The sequence below is a fragment of the Lissotriton helveticus genome, chromosome 4_1, assembly GCF_964261635.1.
Source record: "Lissotriton helveticus chromosome 4_1, aLisHel1.1, whole genome shotgun sequence".
Taxonomy (NCBI): domain Eukaryota; kingdom Metazoa; phylum Chordata; class Amphibia; order Caudata; family Salamandridae; genus Lissotriton; species Lissotriton helveticus.
This window is the reverse complement of record NC_136063.1, coordinates 35616239-35635413: the sequence shown is the minus strand read 5'-3', so window position 1 is coordinate 35635413 and position 19175 is coordinate 35616239. Positions and strand designations below refer to the sequence as shown.

General features: G+C 44.6%; 1 protein-coding gene across 1 annotated transcript in view; it reads right to left on the bottom strand.

Moving 5' to 3' along the window:
• Window positions 1-267: 267 nt before the first annotated feature.
• The window catches only part of LOC144827833 (GTPase IMAP family member 4-like), a 33798-nt gene continuing 14890 nt past the window's right edge, over window positions 268-19175 (bottom strand). Inside the window, exon 3 of the mRNA XM_078685999.1 lies at window positions 268-1634. Coding sequence (XP_078542125.1) covers window positions 775-1634 — 860 coding nt within the window. The 3' untranslated portion in view covers window positions 268-774. The remainder of the gene's footprint in view (window positions 1635-19175) is intronic.

The following is a 19175-nucleotide window of genomic DNA, read 5'->3' as shown; positions in this document are numbered from 1 at the left end:
GTGAACGGCACTGTGTCGGGGAGCAACACAACAGCAACAATACGTTAATGCATTGCATTTTCCTGGTTAGCGCTAGGCACACCTTTTTACAAAATACGGCCCGAGTGTCTTTTAAGCACTTCCCTTTCTGGTTGTGAAGGGGTTTTCTTTTATGTTCCAGTGTCTTCAATCTGTCTCTAACCTACCTTGCTGCATGAGAGATATTTCTGCTGGTGTGTGGAGGTCAAGGTAATTAGGAGAAAGAAATTAAAACAGCTGCAACACCTGTTTTACATATAAAGGAAGACCATTTAATAAAGACAGATCTGTAGTTACTGTTTGGCAAAGACTCATTTTTGGTATTTTTAGGCTTTACACTGGAATGTCTATCTAGATAAATCGATGGATGCGTATGTAGGTAGGTGTGTGCATGCAAATAACTGTTAAAATATACTGATGATTACATGTTGTGGTACTATGGCCCATTAAGATAAATATAGTTTTCATAATTCATTACTTTTATTTAGGTATACTTTCTAACCTTGTTCCATTTGTGTCTCATTTAAATCAACTTAAGTTGTAATTATTTTTACTTACTAAATTTTATCTAATCATGGTGTTACCTGGTTACTAGTAGTATATCGTAAAAAATAGCGGTCACCAATTAAACTATGCCTATTAACTGGTGGTGGGGCTAATTTTCAATCAAAGCTTTGTGACCTCATTGGTTTGAGCTCAGATCTAACGGAGGGCCATGGTGTACTGGAGGCAGAGTTAGAGTTTACTACTAATAATTTAAGGTGCATGCTGTATGTCTTTTAAAAATATCTCTTTCAGTTTTTCACCGACGTCCCGCAGCGTTTTCATCATATGTTTCCCTGCTCTCTTGCAGAACTCAAGTACGCTTTTCATCACATCGCGCTCAGCTTCCTCACGGATGGCTTTTGTGTTTATTGTTTTCCCTTCTCTCTCCAGCCGGTCCTTGATCTCCTGCTCCTTTCTCATGAGGGCCTCTTTTGCCTTCAAGAACATATCGTTGGTGTAGCACGAGTCCCCGTTGTACGCCCCCATCCTCTCGATTATCTTGATCAGCTCCCGCACCTGCTCCTCGCGCTCGGCCCCATGCGCGCGGTTATTAAAAGCCACGTAGCGGTTGCCGCTGGTTTGAAGCACATTTTTCAGATTGTCATCAGCCTCGTCGAGGTATTCTTGGATGGATTTACCTTCTAGGTCATCTTTTCGTGTAAACACCACAATGGTGAACTGCGCGGATCCGTTTCCGAACAGCTCCTGTATTTGACGCACAGCCTCCCTCTCCTCCGGGGTGAAACGGCCAACCTGAAGTACCAGGAGGATGGCGTGGGGGCCGGGGGAGGACAGCACTACGCACCTGGAGATGGTTTCCAGAATTTGTTGATTCGAGAAGACTGTGTCATATAATCCCGGAGTGTCGACAACGGAGATGAGTCCACCGTCCCTATGATAACCCATGTGTCTCTCACACTCGTCTGTCACTGATTTTGATTTCGCTTCAGATTTAAACTCTTTCTTCCCAAGGATGCTGTTCCCCACGGCACTTTTTCCAACCCCCGTCTTTCCGACCACCACGAGCCTCAGTTCCTTCTTCACCTGGGGAGGGGCAGCTTTAGCAGGACCTATGAAGAGAAGAGAGCGTCGGTTACACAGGTCAGGGCGAGGAACAACCTCAACAATGCAGTATAGAGGAGATGTGGCCTAGAACTGCCACCTATGGAACTGGAGAACAGCGTCCATATATAATGATGCACCGTGCTGAGACCCTGGCCCTTAGTCACAAAAGTAAAGTCACACTTTTATGTAAGTTTCCAATGTTTTACAATTTACAAAGGGCTTTGGAATTTTTTTGTGCAGTGTCCACACTGGTGGAGTCTCTGCACTCAGGTCAGAGAGTCGGTGTTCAGGGGGAGCGCTCAGCACAAAAAATGATAGGACAAGCAGAGGTGTAACACTATTGACATAGGCCCAGAATCAAAGGCTACATTTTGAACTACATGTTTGTTGGACTTGGCCCTTTTCACAGAAATTTTTCACTTTTTGCTTCCCCTAATTCAGGATGTCCCCCCCACTTTATAATGTATTTGTATAGGCCCTGTGAGGTGAAAATGCCCTGGGTAATGTGAAAACCCATGCTAGGTGTTGGTGCTCTCTTCCCCCAAGATGGCTGCCACTGACCCCTGCTACTGCAGCGTGGTCTGATTAGGCGCACTCTAGTAGCCAGGAGCTGGCTGGAACCCTTAAACAATGTTGCCATACCAGCCTGCCAGCTTGCCCATAGCTAGAATGAGGGAAGCTCCTGGAACCTTCTAGAATAGGGGAGGCACCAACTGCCACTGCCAACTGCCAACTGACACTATATAAGGAAAAGGAGGGAAACTTTCTAGTCAGTTGGGGCATCACTGACCTGGGGAACCCACGCAGGAGTTTCAGGCGGGAGGGCCTAGTGAGGAACCTATGCTACTAGGAGTGACAGGATTTAGGTGCTGCCTCTTAAGCTGGGTGAGGTGTCCCAAGCTAGCCCCCTAATTTAATTTAATTTAATTGCGGGTTTATATAGCGCTAGGAATCGACTCCCGGAGGAGTATCTCCACGCTTCGACCGCTGGGGAACCCGTCCTGGCTCACCCTGGGAGATGGTCCCTGATGGGTATCTCTAAGGTGCGACCAAGCATCCCCGGCGGTCTGGGGGGGCCGTTGTGAAGATGAGGCAAGCTTATGCCCAGAGTTGCCGAGTGTGTTCTCTGATTAGAGTAGGCACCGAGGCGAGAATTATCGAGTCCGCTGACCCTGGTCCACAACCCTGCCGCGTCGGGAATCGAACCCTGGTCCCGGGCCGTCCTCTGCTTACGGGTCTGCCGCCTCTAACCAGTGAGCCACACTTCTCCACGATCTGGCCCAGTGGTAGGGAACCCCAGGGTCCATCTGCAGTGACTGAGGAAAATTCCTCAGGCCTTCAACTCATCACCCCCCCCCCCCAGTAACTTCAAGAAACAAGCAACCAAGGGCGCAGAGCCATCCAAGCGCCAAGAAGACTGCTTTCTGGGATCAGGTACTGAACTGTGCTGCCCTGCGCACCCCCTGCCTACAATTGGGCTGACCTGTATGCCCCTTGTCAAACGCTGTGAAGTAATTGACTCTGCCAAGCGCTGTGAAGTAATTACCCTTGTCAAGCGCTGTGAAGTAATTGACTCTACCAAGCGCTGTAAAGTAATTGACTCTGCCAAGCGCTGTGAAGTAATTGACACTGCCAAGCGCTGTGAAGTAATTGACTCTGCCAAGCGCTGTGAAACAATTGCCCTTGTCAAGCGCTGTGAAGTAATTGACTCTGCCAAGCGCTGTGAAGTAACTGGCTCTGCCAAGGGCTGTGAAGTAATTGCCCTTGTCAAGCGCTGTGAAGTAATTGACTCTGCCAATCGCTGTGAAGTAACTGGCTCTGTGAAGCGCTGTGAAGTAATTGACTCTGTGAATGGCTGCAAAGTAATTGACCCTGTGAAGCGCTGCCCGCCGTTATCGTGCTGTGGCCGGAAGCGCTAATTCCCAGGCCAACTCACCGCTGCACCGAGTTCACCAGGCCGCGCTAGGCCCAAAGCCAGCCTCCCCTCATCACGTGACGGGGGACGCGAGCCGCGTCTTCGGCCGCGCCCCCGCCTGAGCCGCGCAGCAATTGGCTGCCGTCCCCGTGCCTCTGTTTCAATCGGGGAAGCCCGGGATCGTCGCCGAGGGGGGGGTCGTGGAGCCTGAGAGCCCCCCTCCCGTTTGCCCCGCATCACAGATCCGCCTTGCCCCAGCGCTGGTGCCTGCATCCCCTGAGCACCGCGCCAGGCGGCGAGAGGTCCCCCCAGCCGGCGGAAGCTTCTCCCGCCGACTTCAGCCGACGCGAGGGCCCCGGAGGGCTTAAGGTACCAGGTAACCCCCGGGGAGGAGGGCGGTAGGCCGAGTGTGACCCAAGGTCGCCCCTCCCCCGGGGTGGATTGAGACTGGGCCCCGTTGGCCCCCCTTTTTGAATGTGCCTCCCGAGTTTGGAGGTTGGAAGGTTGAACACGTACTCCTCTACCCTATTTACAAGCCGGAAATTTTCCTAGTGCCCCGTATTTACAAGCCTGAAATGTTATAGTGCACCGTATTTACAAGCCTGAATTGAGAGGGAGATTCACTTCACTGTACTGAATTTTCTTACAGAGGTGGGCTTCCATAGTATTCTGATGATCTGATCTTGGTTGCAAGCCAACCGGAAATCATAAGAAGAAAGGCTTGAAACAAATAATTAAAGGTTGTGTTCTTTGGAGTTCCTTGTTGGACTGATAAGTACTTGCCGATATGTTGTATTACCTGTAAGGGATGTGATATTTATACGCATTACTATAGTCGCTTCTTGTAGGATCCTCCAGGTTAATACAGTTACCCCGTTGCCTGTCAGAGAGTTTGATACGACAGGCGGGGTCAGCTAATGTTTTACTGCTATATGAACTGGTTATTGTTTTAATGAAATGTTCACCCATTCATAGGAAAGGTAACCTGAACGTGATTCATGAAATGTCTCAATGTAATGCTGATGAATTAATAATGCAACGCTCTATTTGAAAGCCTATATAAAAGATCTTGATTCTTTCAAATACAACTACTAGTGTGGTCTCCATTATTGCGCCACTGTGTCTTACATTGGGTGTGTGCGTTAAGTAGCTGCTTTACACACAAGCCCCTGGCTGCCTTCCTGCTCGAGCCATGCTACCCCCTTGAGAGCTGGTGACCCCAGGTCTCACAATGTTGTTGTAAAAAAAGTGTAAAATGCTAATTACCAATTATTTGCAGATTCTTGAGCCCATGCCTCTCCTATTTTTTATGTGTGCAGTTCAGTTAGGGAACTGCAGAGTGCGGTCACATGTAATACACACTGGAGTACGCAGTGCATGAGGGGGAAACAGGACTCGGGGTAAATAGGGCCAAAATGTTGGTTACGAAGTTAAGGGTATAGGGATGAGTAAGGAGTTGTTTTAAGAGTGGCCTGAAGGGATTAAAACAAAAACAAAACAGTAACAGCACTGGTATGCCCGGCTCTCGCAGAGAGCCTCTATCATTGACTTTGGTTTCTAAATGCCGTAACTCACTGATACAATATAGAAATAGTTGATAAAATAAAACATTTTACCCACTGCAGTTATGTCATAAAGGCCTCCCAGGCCAGGCTGACAGGCTCTCCCAGAGTTTGCTTCCCTTCTTTGAATGAAAGTACAAAGCGCCACTGCAGGAAAGGGGAGGAGGGCCAGAAAGGTGGTGGCAGGCAAGTTTTTTTTGTTAATCTTTTGGACAATGATACATAACAGAGCCCATTACTCTTCTGCAACTGTATAGCAGATGAAAGCAGGGGCAGACCATTTTTTGGGCCATTCATAACATAACATTATAGATGGGTGAAAAGTGAATTTTAAAGATATTTTTCCCCTTGGAGTTCTGAGTGACATCTTAGACAACTCGATCCTTGCTTTTGTAGTCTATTTGATGCCATTTAGAACCCTTTGGTGAAAAACATTCCAGTGATTCACTGTTTTCATCTATAATTCTATAAATTAGAATGTGCTGCAGCACCGGTGGCAGGTCAGCCCAGCACCATGTGACTCTGGGCAGTAACTTGCTTAATCTTCCCGACGGCCCCCAGCGCTGGGATGCCTCCGGGTAGCTGTGCACTTTACAAATACCGGATTTAACTTTTTTTTATTATCAACAGGCTCAATTTATATAGCTAGTTGTGAAAAATCAGGACCTGTTTGCAGAGTCCTCCCATTTTGAGCCCCTTTTTAACTACTAGATGATGGTATTCAGACTCTGATTATGCCCTAAGTTCTGCTAACCGGACCCATGACCTGAACTCTGATTAAAAGTACACAGTGATTAGGCTTAATTATAATTGCCAATGGCAGACCCCTGCAAGTCTCTAGCATATATTAAGGCAAGGGGGATTCAAACGACCTATAAGTCCTCAGTATATATTAGGGCAAGGAGATTTAGAGGCCCCATCAATTTCCTGCACTGGAGTGTGCACTGCAGTGTTGCCTGCTATCATTTTAAAAGCAGTCCTGCTTTGCAGACTTACTTTAAAAGTAAATGATATGCAAATTCAAATTTGGAATTAAAGGTACTTCCAAAGTAGTAATCTACCTCATTGTTTACAAACATGCCACCTCTAAAGTTTCCCCTAGGTGCCTCACAGATAGAGAGACTTCTAACTATAAGCAGAGTATAACAAATATGTATTATATGCCCTAGTGAGGAAAAAACTGTAATTTTCCCCCATTGTAGATAGCTAGCTCCATAGGCTAACAATTGAATGTTTTACTTAAGTATAAATTGACAGTAGTGAGCTACAATTTAAGGACTTAAAATTATAGTCATGATAATTGTAACAATTTGCCACTGTTAGGTTTATAACAGAACATTCGTTATTAAACACTCTATTCTTTAAGCCAAAATCCAGGCTTCCGGAAGGCCTTCTCTAATTGGCTACTGTTTGACAGGCTAAGGAAAGCTGTCCTAATGAGGTGTGAAGTGGCCCGGTTGAGCAAGACAAAGGATTTCCTGTGATTGGAGAACTGCTGATGCAGATTCAGAATGCAGAGGGGTAGCTAAACTGATCTTTAAAGTGAGAATGACACTTTAGAACAGTACAGGCTCTTACCCACATCCTGCACCCCCAGCCACACAGGAACCCCTGAAATTAAATTAGTGAGAAGGCTGGAAGTGGAGTGTAAGGGAATCTTAGCCACGCCAATGGGTTGGCTTAGACTGATCTAACCTCCAAGGAGAGACTTTCTACATTTTGGATTTTGGAAAAATGGTGCTCTCCCAGGCAAGTATATGCCACACTTTGGATGAAGTGATCATACACTTGGGTGGCACCCTGCATCTCAGATCTGCTGTCTGAAACAATAAGGCGAAGAAGGACTGCCCTTTTGGAACCTGGATCTGCATCCAAATGACTGTACTCTGAGAGACTGCAGAAGTTTGGTGAATGTTTTGTAAAAATCTCCTTACGGTGACAGACTCACCTTTAAGAGTCAAGTCAACCATGTGGAACCACGACCTGACCTGGATTTCAGGTTGATCCAGCTCAAAGCTCCGAAGCTCAAGCCTTCAAGGAGTTGATCAAGCACTAGTGCTGGATCAATCGGATGACCCCAAAGTAAATCTGGCCTGAAGAAGAACTCACTCAACATCGAGAAAAAATCCACAAGAAAGGTGTCTAAGTGTGAAGGGAAAATTTTGACCAAGGTCTCCTGATTAGTGTGTTCAACCAGGGCTCCATCACGGTTGGCCTGAGACTTTAACTTTGTCGACGAGATGTCCCAATTTGGCGCTATTGTTTTTTGAGCAATAGAAAGTGTATAAATCTCTGGTTCCCTACATTGGGTTTTTGTTATTTTGATATCTATTTTTTCATAAAAATATAACATATTTATAAGAATTGGTTTAGTATTTTTATTGTGCATTATGTCTTTCTTCTTTAATATATTGTTGTTTTTAAATGCTTTACACACCTGTCTCTTAAGTTGAGCCGAACTACTAGTTGCCAGCTACCATGAGTTGAGCAAGGGATTTATTTATTGAGACCTTAACTAAACCTTATTTTGTGTTTGTGGCCATATTACTTGTGGTAAGTCACTTTCCAACACTAGTACTAAGTAAACATAAACATTCTTTGTGCACAATTTCCTTTACATGGTTGTTCATTGGTAATCCAAAACCCTTACATATGGTATCCTCTTATTTTACACACAAATGCAATATTTTATATGGTTTGTTTTAATATTTAATGTTTTTTTTTAATATTGTTCTTCTGTAAAGAAGTGTTAAATGATATATAAAAATTGAATGATATATACAAATGTATTTCATGTTATGTAATAATGGCATGCTGCATGTCTAAACAAGAATGTTATTTGCTATCTTGTTATATTTCAACTTTCTGTTTTAAATTAATAATGCGTTCACTGTTAATGTATTTTGTTATCTGTCTGTTCAAATCAGAATATTAGTCAAAAGTTTAAACCTAAATTTAAAAGTGATATATCTAAAATTTGTTTCAAACACTTCCCAGACACTTGGCAAACAAAAGAAAAATTCTACAATTCTACAATTCCTCCTCGGGAATCTCGTTATCGCAACAGCCAATCAGAACCAGGCTGAATGCAAACAGAAGGAGGAGCAAGCAGAAATAAACTCTTTCAGAGCATTTGTTACTTCATGGGATGCGTTTGTGGGTTTGCACATCATTTAGTGAAGGAATGATCTGAGGAGGATGAGGAGTAGAGCAGACAGGAATTTTAGGCAAAGATGTTGGAAGGTGGATTATTAATGCAATATAGTGCTAAGACAAGCTTTCAATAAATTATTCCCATGTTCAATCATAGGTAGCTAGCAACGAGCAGGCAGGCTTAACTCAACAGACAGTGTTGCAGGGATTCTGCACATACACAGACCTATGCGCAGAAAAAGGGGCCCCAGTGAATAGGGGTGTACCAACCTACCACATTAGCATCCAAACTCCCAAACCGACTAGCTATGGTGTCTCATTTGGTCTCCTACCAACATCAAGGAGATAGGAAATGATTTAGACAACCCAGAACATAAGCACTCCCGCGGGAACAAGAACACTCTTTCGTTTACTCACTCGTACTTGTCCACACAAGAGAACTGTCAGAGTCATTGAAATAGTTGACAATGTTTATTTTTACTATCACGCTCTGTAATACAGGATGCGAGCCACTATGAACAGCAAAATGCATAAACTTAGCACAGACAGAATTGTTACTATGCCATAAAATACAAAAGGAGTAGTCATTTTATAAAGATTGTATGTAAAAGGCTAAATAATAATGAGGCCTATTTACCCTCCCCTTGATAATAAGCTCCTAATATTATATAAAGAAAGATCTCTAGGCTTTGTCAGCAGACCCCCTACCTTAAAAGGCTGGACGTTAAAGTTACATCATATGCACAGCAGAGCTCTTCTCCATGGAACAGTTCTCTCCAAGTGTGTTAGAAAAGCATGCAACAGCGTATTATGAACGCATGACTTTCCAGCTCTGCAGCTGTGTGCAACATGTTGTGTCTAGGTAACAAGAACTGACCAGAACAGAATAACAGAATGTACAGTTGCTCGACCTTGCATTTCATGTTTCAGACAAAACTTTAAAATACTGAAAATGAGAATAACAACGTAAGATTGTGTGAGAGGCACAGACAGAATGTCGCAATAACTAAATTATAATGGTTACGTGTGCAAAAGCAGCAGCATGGCAGCAAAAGTTAATGCTAACTTAGCAATGTCGACAAAGTGACTAGGGGCCCTCATGACACCCTCCACCTGGTAACTTCATGTGACCAAGACAGAGTTCAAAAGGCTGAGCAGAGTTCAGATGTAATTGAGAAAAAAAAACGAATTGGAGAAAAAAATATGGTTTGGTGCTGAAAGGACAAAACTTGCCAGATGGGATTAACGTGAAGACCACATAGTCAGTCAATCCATAAAGTTTTGTGTGAAGAGAAACACAATGCCCTCCAGAAGATCATCCCATTCATTGGTAGAAAACAGAGATGCCATCCATTTAAGCAAGTTGACGGAACAAGCGTGTTCCTGATAAGCAGATTATGTCAATAGTGAAAGGGGGAAGCTTGTGTGATACTCAATGAAGCTTTGTTGCAGGAAGTCATGTGCCGCTGCACTGACATCCCGTTCAGATAAAATTCCAAGTAAAGCTGCACATGACATTTTACCATCCTTCGAACAAGCCTTGTTATGTGCCTCTCAGGGACCCATCTACCGGCAGAAATCAGGGATTGGACATGACGGGTTTGAGTGGCAAATATCCATAGCCCATTGAAAAGGACATCGCCAACAGGGAAATACTGACTGCACGCACGTGAAGTATGCAAACCGAAATGTCAGGCCATAAATAACACCAAGCGTTGCCAGCAGCAAGCATCCAAAAGCCTGGTCAAGGCAGTTACAGTACAGCTGCAGCATGTCCGGCCATTTTAGGGCCACAAGGTGTGCAGCCATTACGAAGTAGAAGAATAAGCATCAATATTCCAGACACAAGTACCAAAATTAAGGGTAATCCTCCGAAGACACTCGAGAAAACAGAATGAATGAAAGCTGGTATTATGCCAAACGTCATCTGAAATGAAGTTACAAGACTGGATCCCATATTTAAAAAAAAAATGGAGTGGGAGGTTTGCATTTAGAAGGGAATGTATCTTACTCAAGGTCCGAGCCACCTGTAACTTGGAGGTTTCTCATGCAAAAGTAAGGGCGAGATTCTGTTGGAGTAAAAGAGCTTTGAGCCTGCATAACTTGTTGAAGTCTGTCAAAGTGGGAATGGAAGGCCATATCGAGCTATCAAAACTCCCTTGGGGCGGAAAAAGGACATTGCAACAGCAAGTTACGCGCTGGTAAACTGTAACTAAAAACGGGATTCCTGCCCGCAAACCACAGCAGTCTTGGCTATTCAAAATAAGATAACTGTCATTCATAAGCAAAGAGACAACTGGAGTAATAGATAGCAAACAAAAGCAACCAGCAGCTGACCAAGGTTTCGCACATCCACTTTGTCTGTTTCAAAATTATTAGGCGGTGCGGCTACTCTCACCATCCGCTGCCAAGGATGTAGATCAGACCAATAGTTATGTAAGAGCAGAGAGGCGCACTCAGTGAAGTCAATAGTATATGAGAGTCCAAAAAGAATTGTAGATCTTCAGTTCTTATTTGTAAAAGTTTTCTTTATTTTCGTGTACAGCGGCACAGCCAACGCGTTTCATTCCCATTCGTGCCTTGGGAATTTCATCAGGGCATATATACAGACAATCTAGTCTATGCGGTGTCTCTCGACGTCGTACTTCTTAGAAAACCGTTTAGAAGACAGTCATGGTAGGTCACTGTGTGTACCTGCAAAATACTCCGTGTTAGGTTCCAAGTGGAATGAAGATCCAGGCGTCCAGTATTCCGGGAGGAGGAGCAGCGGAGAACGGGGGCCATACCTACGGCACCGTCGCGTCACTACGCCTCTGCAGTTTCATATTGAAATCGGATATTGTTCTGAGCGTTTTGGACTCCTGTTACCCTCCGGAGTTCCCCCAAGGGGTCCGGAACCTCTACCCTCACTGACTTGCCATAGCAACAGTAATCTGACATTTCGGGGGGACCTGGATCTTCATTCCACTTGGAACCTAACACGGAGTATTTTGCAGGTACACACAGTGACCTACCATGACTGTCTTCTAAACGGTTTTCTAAGAAGTACGACGTCGAGAGACACCGCATAGACTAGATTGTCTGTATATATGCCCTGATGAAATTCCCAAGGCACGAATGGGAATGAAACGCGTTGGCTGTGCCGCTGTACACGAAAATAAAGAAAACTTTTACAAATAAGAACTGAAGATCTACAATTCTTTTTGGACTCTCATATACTATTGACTTCACTGAGTGCGCCTCTCTGCTCTTACATAACTATTGGAGTAATAGATAGCACTGGAGTTCATTTTAAAAAGCAAGTCAACTTAGGTGGAGAAGCGTTGCAAGTGCCATGCAATTTTATAGGTTTACATACCATTGAGTGTCCCATTGTAGAATCACAATCCTACCCCGTAAGAAACACTTCCTTACCCTCTTGCATACATTAGTAAGAGAAAGGCAGGGACCATAATTCATGCAGGAAGCCAATACCGAGTGGTTCATAGCGACCTACAGGAACAATTTGCATGCACAATATAAATTGGAAAAGCGAGAAAGGTACACAGATAACATCATGAATTAACCAAACAGCAGAGTCTGTTTCCGCTTCAGAAAATGGCAATGGATCTAATTGTTCAATATGCTAGAGTGTGTACACAGCATCTTTCATGGACATAAACGTTTGCTTTTGAGTCATGTTGAATGACAAGAATAAAGCAGTGGCATTTAAATAATTCCAAGGCACTTTCCCCATGTTAATAGTCTGCAAAGTCCAAGCAAATTGCATTACAGATCGCAACTGATTTTGACCATGGTACAACACAGAAACATCACTTTGAACAATATCGATTACAGAGGATACAATGTTATCTAATGTGTAAATGCGGGATGAAAGGGTGTTAATTCTGTTGACAGCTACTGCTAAAACTTTTTCTAAGTTCGCCTGATCAATTGTCTCAGACTGAAAGCAGCTTTCATTTGTGAAAGCTTCCAAATCTCATTGTAAGATGTGTATACAAATCTTTTAGCTCTACGTTTTCTAGTAGCTAGGAGGAAATGAGATAGCTTGATGTTGTTTGACAAAAGTGACAGATTTTGTTCACAGAGGATAAAGTGGAATGTTCCAACCATTGTTGACATAATTTACCCACCGAGTATGTAGTTACTGTATGTTTAAAAACTTAACAAGGTTCAGGACTTGTTTGCATGAAACCAGGTGTAATATTGTAAAAATGAAATTTGCATGATGCTGTATTTTGTGGCAAGGCTAGCCAACCGCAGGAATTAATGTCAGAAATATTAAAAGTGCTATCATTAAGCAAAGACCACAATGTGTCCATTTTAAAATTGGAACAGTTATGGGAATTTTTACATTCTGTCAAACATGGAATAGATGGAGTATTCACGTTTTTGATAGTTGCTTGGGCATAACAAGTGGTCTGATAAATTGTGTCATTTAAAAACAGAATTTGAGAGGGGATTAGGCAGGCACATTGTAATGCTTCTGTACCATTAACCTGCCAAGGTTTAGAACCCCAGATAGCGTTCAATCAATAGTCTCCTTCCAATGGTTGTAACCCTTGGAAGCCAGCAGGGACCTAAATATTTCTGAATGAAGGAGTTTTGTGTGGGTCAACATTAATTTAGACGGGGAAGATTGTGGCAATTTAAAGTAATAGGACACAGGATTAGACAAATTAGAATGAGAAATAGGTGAATTTTAGCACTCCGCCCCAATGGGTTTGGACAATGTCCCCAATGTGTGCAATTAAAATGTGGACTTGAAGTATTTGCTTTGTGTAAGAAATGAAGACCATACTGTTGGTAGCACAAAAGATCCCCATAGTTATCAGAATTTAAATACAAATCTTCAGCATCAAATGCAGTATACTATTTCAAATCAGAAAATAATGCATGAACAGCTTGCACATTCCAATCATCAGAATGAATGTCATGTGTCACCACATCCCCTGAGGAGACGCAAAACACGTATGGAACGTTAAGGACCTCAGTCGGACCATGGACTTCGAAAGCCACTTTGTCCAAAACTATACCATCCATCACCGGAAAAGACTTTATGTTCATAAGGGACTGGTCACACTTCATGCGGTGTGATGATGTATGTGGGGACAAAGTTACATCGACCAAGTGTGCAGCATAGCACTCAGGAGATAACGGCCATCAATGAGCAAAGAGAAAACTGTGATAAATCCAATGGACATAAAGACAAAAACCAGGATGAACCAGATGAAAACCAACCAGATGTAAGTCCAAGGTGGGACCAGGTAAGTGTTTTTAAACCAAGTGAATAAAATACCTAATTTGGATGGAGAAGCAGCTACCGTTCATGTCGAGGAAGACAAGCCAAAGCCTTTACTGGTTTGCTCTCCATAGTAGCCCTCAGCCGGCTTTGGAAGCAAAGGTGGAAGGGCAGAATCCTCAGCATTGGATTCAAATGAAACAGCTGTCGATGATGACAATGGACGAACAGGGTAAAGCTTGATTATAGTATCCATTGTTTGGTTAATTGCAGGAGTTGAAACAGAAGAAGACAACGTCTGTGGAGTCAATGCTATCACATTGCAGGAAACAGCTGGAGTCATACTATTCAGAATTGGCCACACGGTGTAAATTTGCATTTTCCACTGAGATGTAACAGTTGTATTTGCGACCAAGAAGTGGAGGTAAAATGACACGAAGAGTACTCTTCAGATCAAGCACAGAAACAGGAGGTCGATAAGATGGACCAAATTCTTTCTTGTTTCCAATTTTTTCATGCACCAGATTGCCAATTCATGAAGCCCTCCGGTGACTGGAACCTGTAGTGCTTGTTCAGTGGAAGATAGTAACTGTTTAGTGGCAATGGTCGACGTCAAACTTTGCGGCAGCTGCACAGCCTTCAGATCATCAAGATCAGGAAAAAACATGTGAATGCTAAAGAGCATTTAGTAAGGGTTTTCCCACCAAGAGATCTTCTACGGAGATGATTTAGAGCACTTTGAACTCAATGCAAATGGGCCAACCAGCTCCTGCCAGTACCTAAGGTTTCTTTATGTCATGGTTCATTTGCTCCACAATTGAATTGCCCTTAGGCCTGTATGGGGCCGAAAACTGCACCTGTACTCCCATAGACTTCATTCCATCCTTGTAAGCCTTAGAGGCAAATGCTGGACCTTGATTAGAATGGACCTTGATCAGAATTGAAGGTACCACAGGCAAACATCCCGACAAAAACAAAAAAATCCCTTATGACATTTTGAGCATCAGCACTGCATTGTGGCCAAACCCAGAGGAATCTAGTGCATGAATCAACTGCAACAAAGATGTATTTGTACACAGTATCAGAAGAACGTAGACCGCAGTGATCAAGGTAAACACGGCCAAATGGTTTGTTAGAAATACACAGCAGTGTTTGTGGTGGGCGGGTTACCGTAGAAGGTTGTATTTGTTGACAAATGTCACAGCAGAGGACATAGTTTCGTGTCTGCTTATATAAATCAGGCCACCAGTAGCGTTGCTGAAGGATAGTGACAGTAGCTACCATTCCAGCATGCGAAGAAGCAATGCCTTTGTGTGCTGTTCTGATCAAAGAGGGTCTGCGGATCGTGTTGGGAATCAGCCGATCCCAAACCTTAGGAATAGTTGCATAAGGAACCTGTTCTGGACTTATGTGATAAGAGTATTTCGAAGGGAAACCCTGAGGATAACCAGCTCCTTCCCTCGTTGCAACGACTACTGACAGAATCTCATTATCTATTTTAGTTTTGGATCGTGTAACTGCTGCTACTGAACAAGTGGCTAATGCAGATTTGGATGCTTCATCAGCCACAGAATTGCCCAGAGGGTGTGCTCCCACACGCTGATGGCCAAGAGTATGTATAACATGTGTGAGAGGCAGACATTGTTTAAGATCTGCCACTCAAACCCAACGTGTTTTATGCTTAATTGTGCTACCTTTAGAATCTCAATAGTAATTTTCTGACCGAAAGAATAAGTTGTCATTGAAGGACTGAACACAGTAAAAAGAATCGCACACAATAAGAGTATTCACATTAGGATCTAAAAACTCGAGTGCAAGTACAAGAGCATGCAGCTTTGCCAATCGTGCTGTATAGTCCCCAAGTGCTTGAGTATGCACAAAGGAAGACTTAAACTCGCCATTAACAATGGAGCCAGCAACAATCATGCAAGCCACTGAATAAGCATGCTTAGAATCCGTTGCCGGTTGAGCCGAGCCATTGGTGTAAATGATGCAAGCATAGTCATGCAATGAAAGGAGGAACAAAGGAGGTGGAGAGACAATTTCATACTGTGAAAACTCTTGTGTCTGTAGTGACAGATCAAAAATTAAGGTGACACCCGAGGCTGTCAAAGAAGTTGCCCATTGTATCCAACAGTGATGTAAAGCTAAACACTAGCTTTAGTCACTGCTTCCAAAGCAGGGAAGGGAATGACCATGAGAATGTGTTTGCCCTACACCAGTGAGCGTTCTTTTAGAATCGGTATCTGAACGGGCGTTAAGATTTTTTGGGACTAGTGGCAAGATGTCGGCTGCGTGAGATCTGCGATTCACCACTCATCTGTCTTCCGGGGAAGCTTGGCAATGACATCAGCTAGAGTGTGTTAAAAACAAGCAATGGCCTGATACTGTTTGATACATGAGCTGAGGCGAGTACTGGGGCGCCCACACAACAAAGTGAGCATTTTAGCCTACTTTCCAATCCGGACAGCAGTAAGGCACTTACGGCTGTGGGCTTCCAGGGCCGCTATCCGCAACAAGGCATAATGTTGCCAAGGGCTCCCAAGTTCCAACGTGGCCGTGGTGACACCGGGGCAACAGATGACGGAGCGGGAGCGGCCACAAGTCAGCGCAGCCTCCCAGCGGCTCAAGGGGAACCTGGAGGAAAGAAGATAGGAGACACTACTCCCGCAGCGGCAGGAAGCACAGAGATGTCCCTATCGAAAGTGAAAGCACAGGATCAGTGTCCAAGCGTTGAGGAGGGCGCTGGAATAGTTAAACTACTGGTGAGTCCGGGAATGTTGTCGGGCCGAGGGAAGACCCAGGAGAGAGGCGAACAGTGCGCTGGAGCTGGTGGAAGTGGAAGTGCTGCAGATAATATTACTGATGGTTCCACCAATAATATCACAGAGACTCAACAAACTTTGGCTGTAAGCAGCGTGGGTCGTGAACTGTAAGTACAGGACTGATGCCCTCTCTGCTCATAAATTTAGACCAAGGGGCTATTACTCGGGCAACTACACAGGGGGAAGCCCAACATGCGGAGGCAAATGGTTTAATGGGAGGATAAGGGGGGGAGGAACTTAAGCAGGTTTCTAAAGATGGTGTAGTTGCTAACTCTAGATTGTCTGTGACACTGCATCTACCAGTAGGAACCCTCAAAGGTGGCAATACATTTTTCTCCCTTAATGAGGACTCTGACACCTCTAATGTTTGAGTTTGAGTTTGAGTTTGAGTTTAAATTATTTTTAAAGCGCACGTACACCTGGCGGTTTCATGGCGCTACAGTATACTGAGTCCTTGAGAAACAGAACGGGGGGTGACAAGGGAAAGTTTATTGGGGGAAAGCTTTAGAGAATAGAAAGGTTTTTAACCCCTTTCTGAAGAGAGAGTATTGGGAAGAGCATCTGAGATGGAGAGGGAGGGAGTTCCAGAAAATGGGGGCCAGTGTGGAAAATTTAGAGCCACCCCATTTTTTCTGGCGGAAGCAGGAACTATCAAAAGGTGTTGACAGGAAGAGCGGAGTTCCCTGGCGGGGACATAGGCATTGATCGCTGAAGAGATGAAAGCAGGAGCGGAGCCTAGCTGAGCCTGGAAGGTGAGGCAACCCACTTTAAACTGGGAGCGCTCACGAATGGGGAGCCAGTGCAAGGATTTTAGGAGGGGGGTAACGTGATGGGATTTGGACAGGTTGTGAACCAAGCGGGCGGCTTGGTTCTGTACCAGCTGTAGTCGTCGTATGCTATAGGCTGGCATGCCATGGTATAGGGCATTGCCATAGTCCAAACGAGAGACGACCATAGCTAGTACAATTAGTTTTAGGGCAGTGAAGGAAAAGAAGCGGGAGACCTTGCGGATAGTGCGGAGAGAGAGAAAATAAGAAGAAACCACCGAGCTCACCTGGGAGTGCAAAGTGAGTTGGTCGTTGAGTTTGATACCGAGCGTTTTGACAGAGGAGGAAGGGGATGGAGGGGGCCCGAGGGAGGAGGGCCAAAAAAGGGGGGACCAGGGACTGGAGCAACCACCTGTCAAAACCAGCTCTGTTTTATCTGGGTTTAGTTTCAGGTGGTTGAGATTCATCCAGTCCCGGATAAAGAGCATGGTGGATTGGAAATTAGATTTAGAGTCAGAAGATTGAGAGAGGGAGAAGATGAGCTGGAGGTCATCCGCATAATTGTATATGGAGACCTCCCTTTGCTGAAGGGCAAAGATGAGGGAGGCTATGTACAAGTTGAATAGTAGTGGGGAAAGGGAAGAGCCCTGAGGGACCCCGCATAAGACCTTCCGTGGTTCGGCCGAGAAGTCGCCCAGGCGCACCGCTTGGGTGCGATCACTTAGGAAGGAGGACAGCCAGACCAAGGCCGAGCCGCCAACACCTGCCGCCCCGACACGGGAAAGTAAGATGGAATGGTCCACCGTGTCAAAGGGGCGGACAAGTCGAGTAGGATCAAGGCCTGGGGGATGTTTGTGTCCAATGTTAGTGTTTGCGCTAGCACCGAGGAGGTCTGTCTGGTGGAGGAGTCAGCCTCACACAGTTCCTTCTCTAACCCTAGCACTCAAAAGCAGCGTTGGAGCAAGGTTAAAGGGGGAAAAAGAAAAACCGGGAAGCAATGCAATCTGATTCTGATCAAAGCACTCAGGGTAAATAAAATGAGACTATTCCACTACACACTTTGATATTGATGACTGACCTACTCCGGATGTTACTACTCGAGGAGAGAGTAATTTATCTGCCTTAACAACATCCACCTCTGCGGCCTCCCCCTCAAAGGATCTCATTAATTCAACTCTCAAACAGATTCAAACTGGGGCTCGACAGGAGCATAGGAGGATTCACCATGGAACCAAGCTGATACATGGGACCATCAGGAAATTAAACAAAACTTGCACAGAAATAGCAGAAAGGTGCTGGAAGAACGAGTGTTGGCACTTGAGACAGGAGCAGAGAACATTACCCAACAAGCAACATCTAACAAAACTAGGATAACGACTGTCATGTGGAAGCTATAAGATTTTGAGAATCATCCAAAGGCGGAATAATTTAATGCTACTAGGCATTCCGGAAAGTGCAGAGAGGGAAGATATCCGTGGGTTTGTGCTCCGATTGCTGAAGGGCGGCTTTCCTGAACTTTCGCACTGTGACTCAGAAGTGCAACAAGTGCATCATTTACCACTCATGTTGAAGAAAAGGAAGGGCCAAAATGGAAGGGGATAATAAACCCAGAGCAATATTAATTTTTTCTGGCAATTTTCAGCTGCAACAAGCAGTTTTGACAAAGCATGCATGGAAGCAAGGCGCTCAGCGGAGGGCCACTCCTTTTTTGTCCGGCCGGACTTTTACCATGCAACAGTCGAAAGGAGGTGGAGGCTTCGCCAGCTTATTTCTCCTTTTCAAAAGGCTGGCTGTGAAGCGTATTTATTGAGCCCTGCCCGTCACAAGGTTATCCATCTGGTCTTCTCTTCGGAGATACAAGCTCAGGATTTTTTACAAGAGCTATCAGGAGCCTCGGCCCATAAGGACTATTAAAGAGGAAATACCTGTATAATTGATGTACTGGAGTTAATAAATTTAGTTTTTTCTAGTGTTGGCACAATGGAGTTTGATGGGTGGTGGTGGGAAGCAGTACCATGCAGGAGACATCACAAGGGTCTTCAAACCTTACTTGCCACAAGGTGGGGGGTGGGAAGGGGGTGA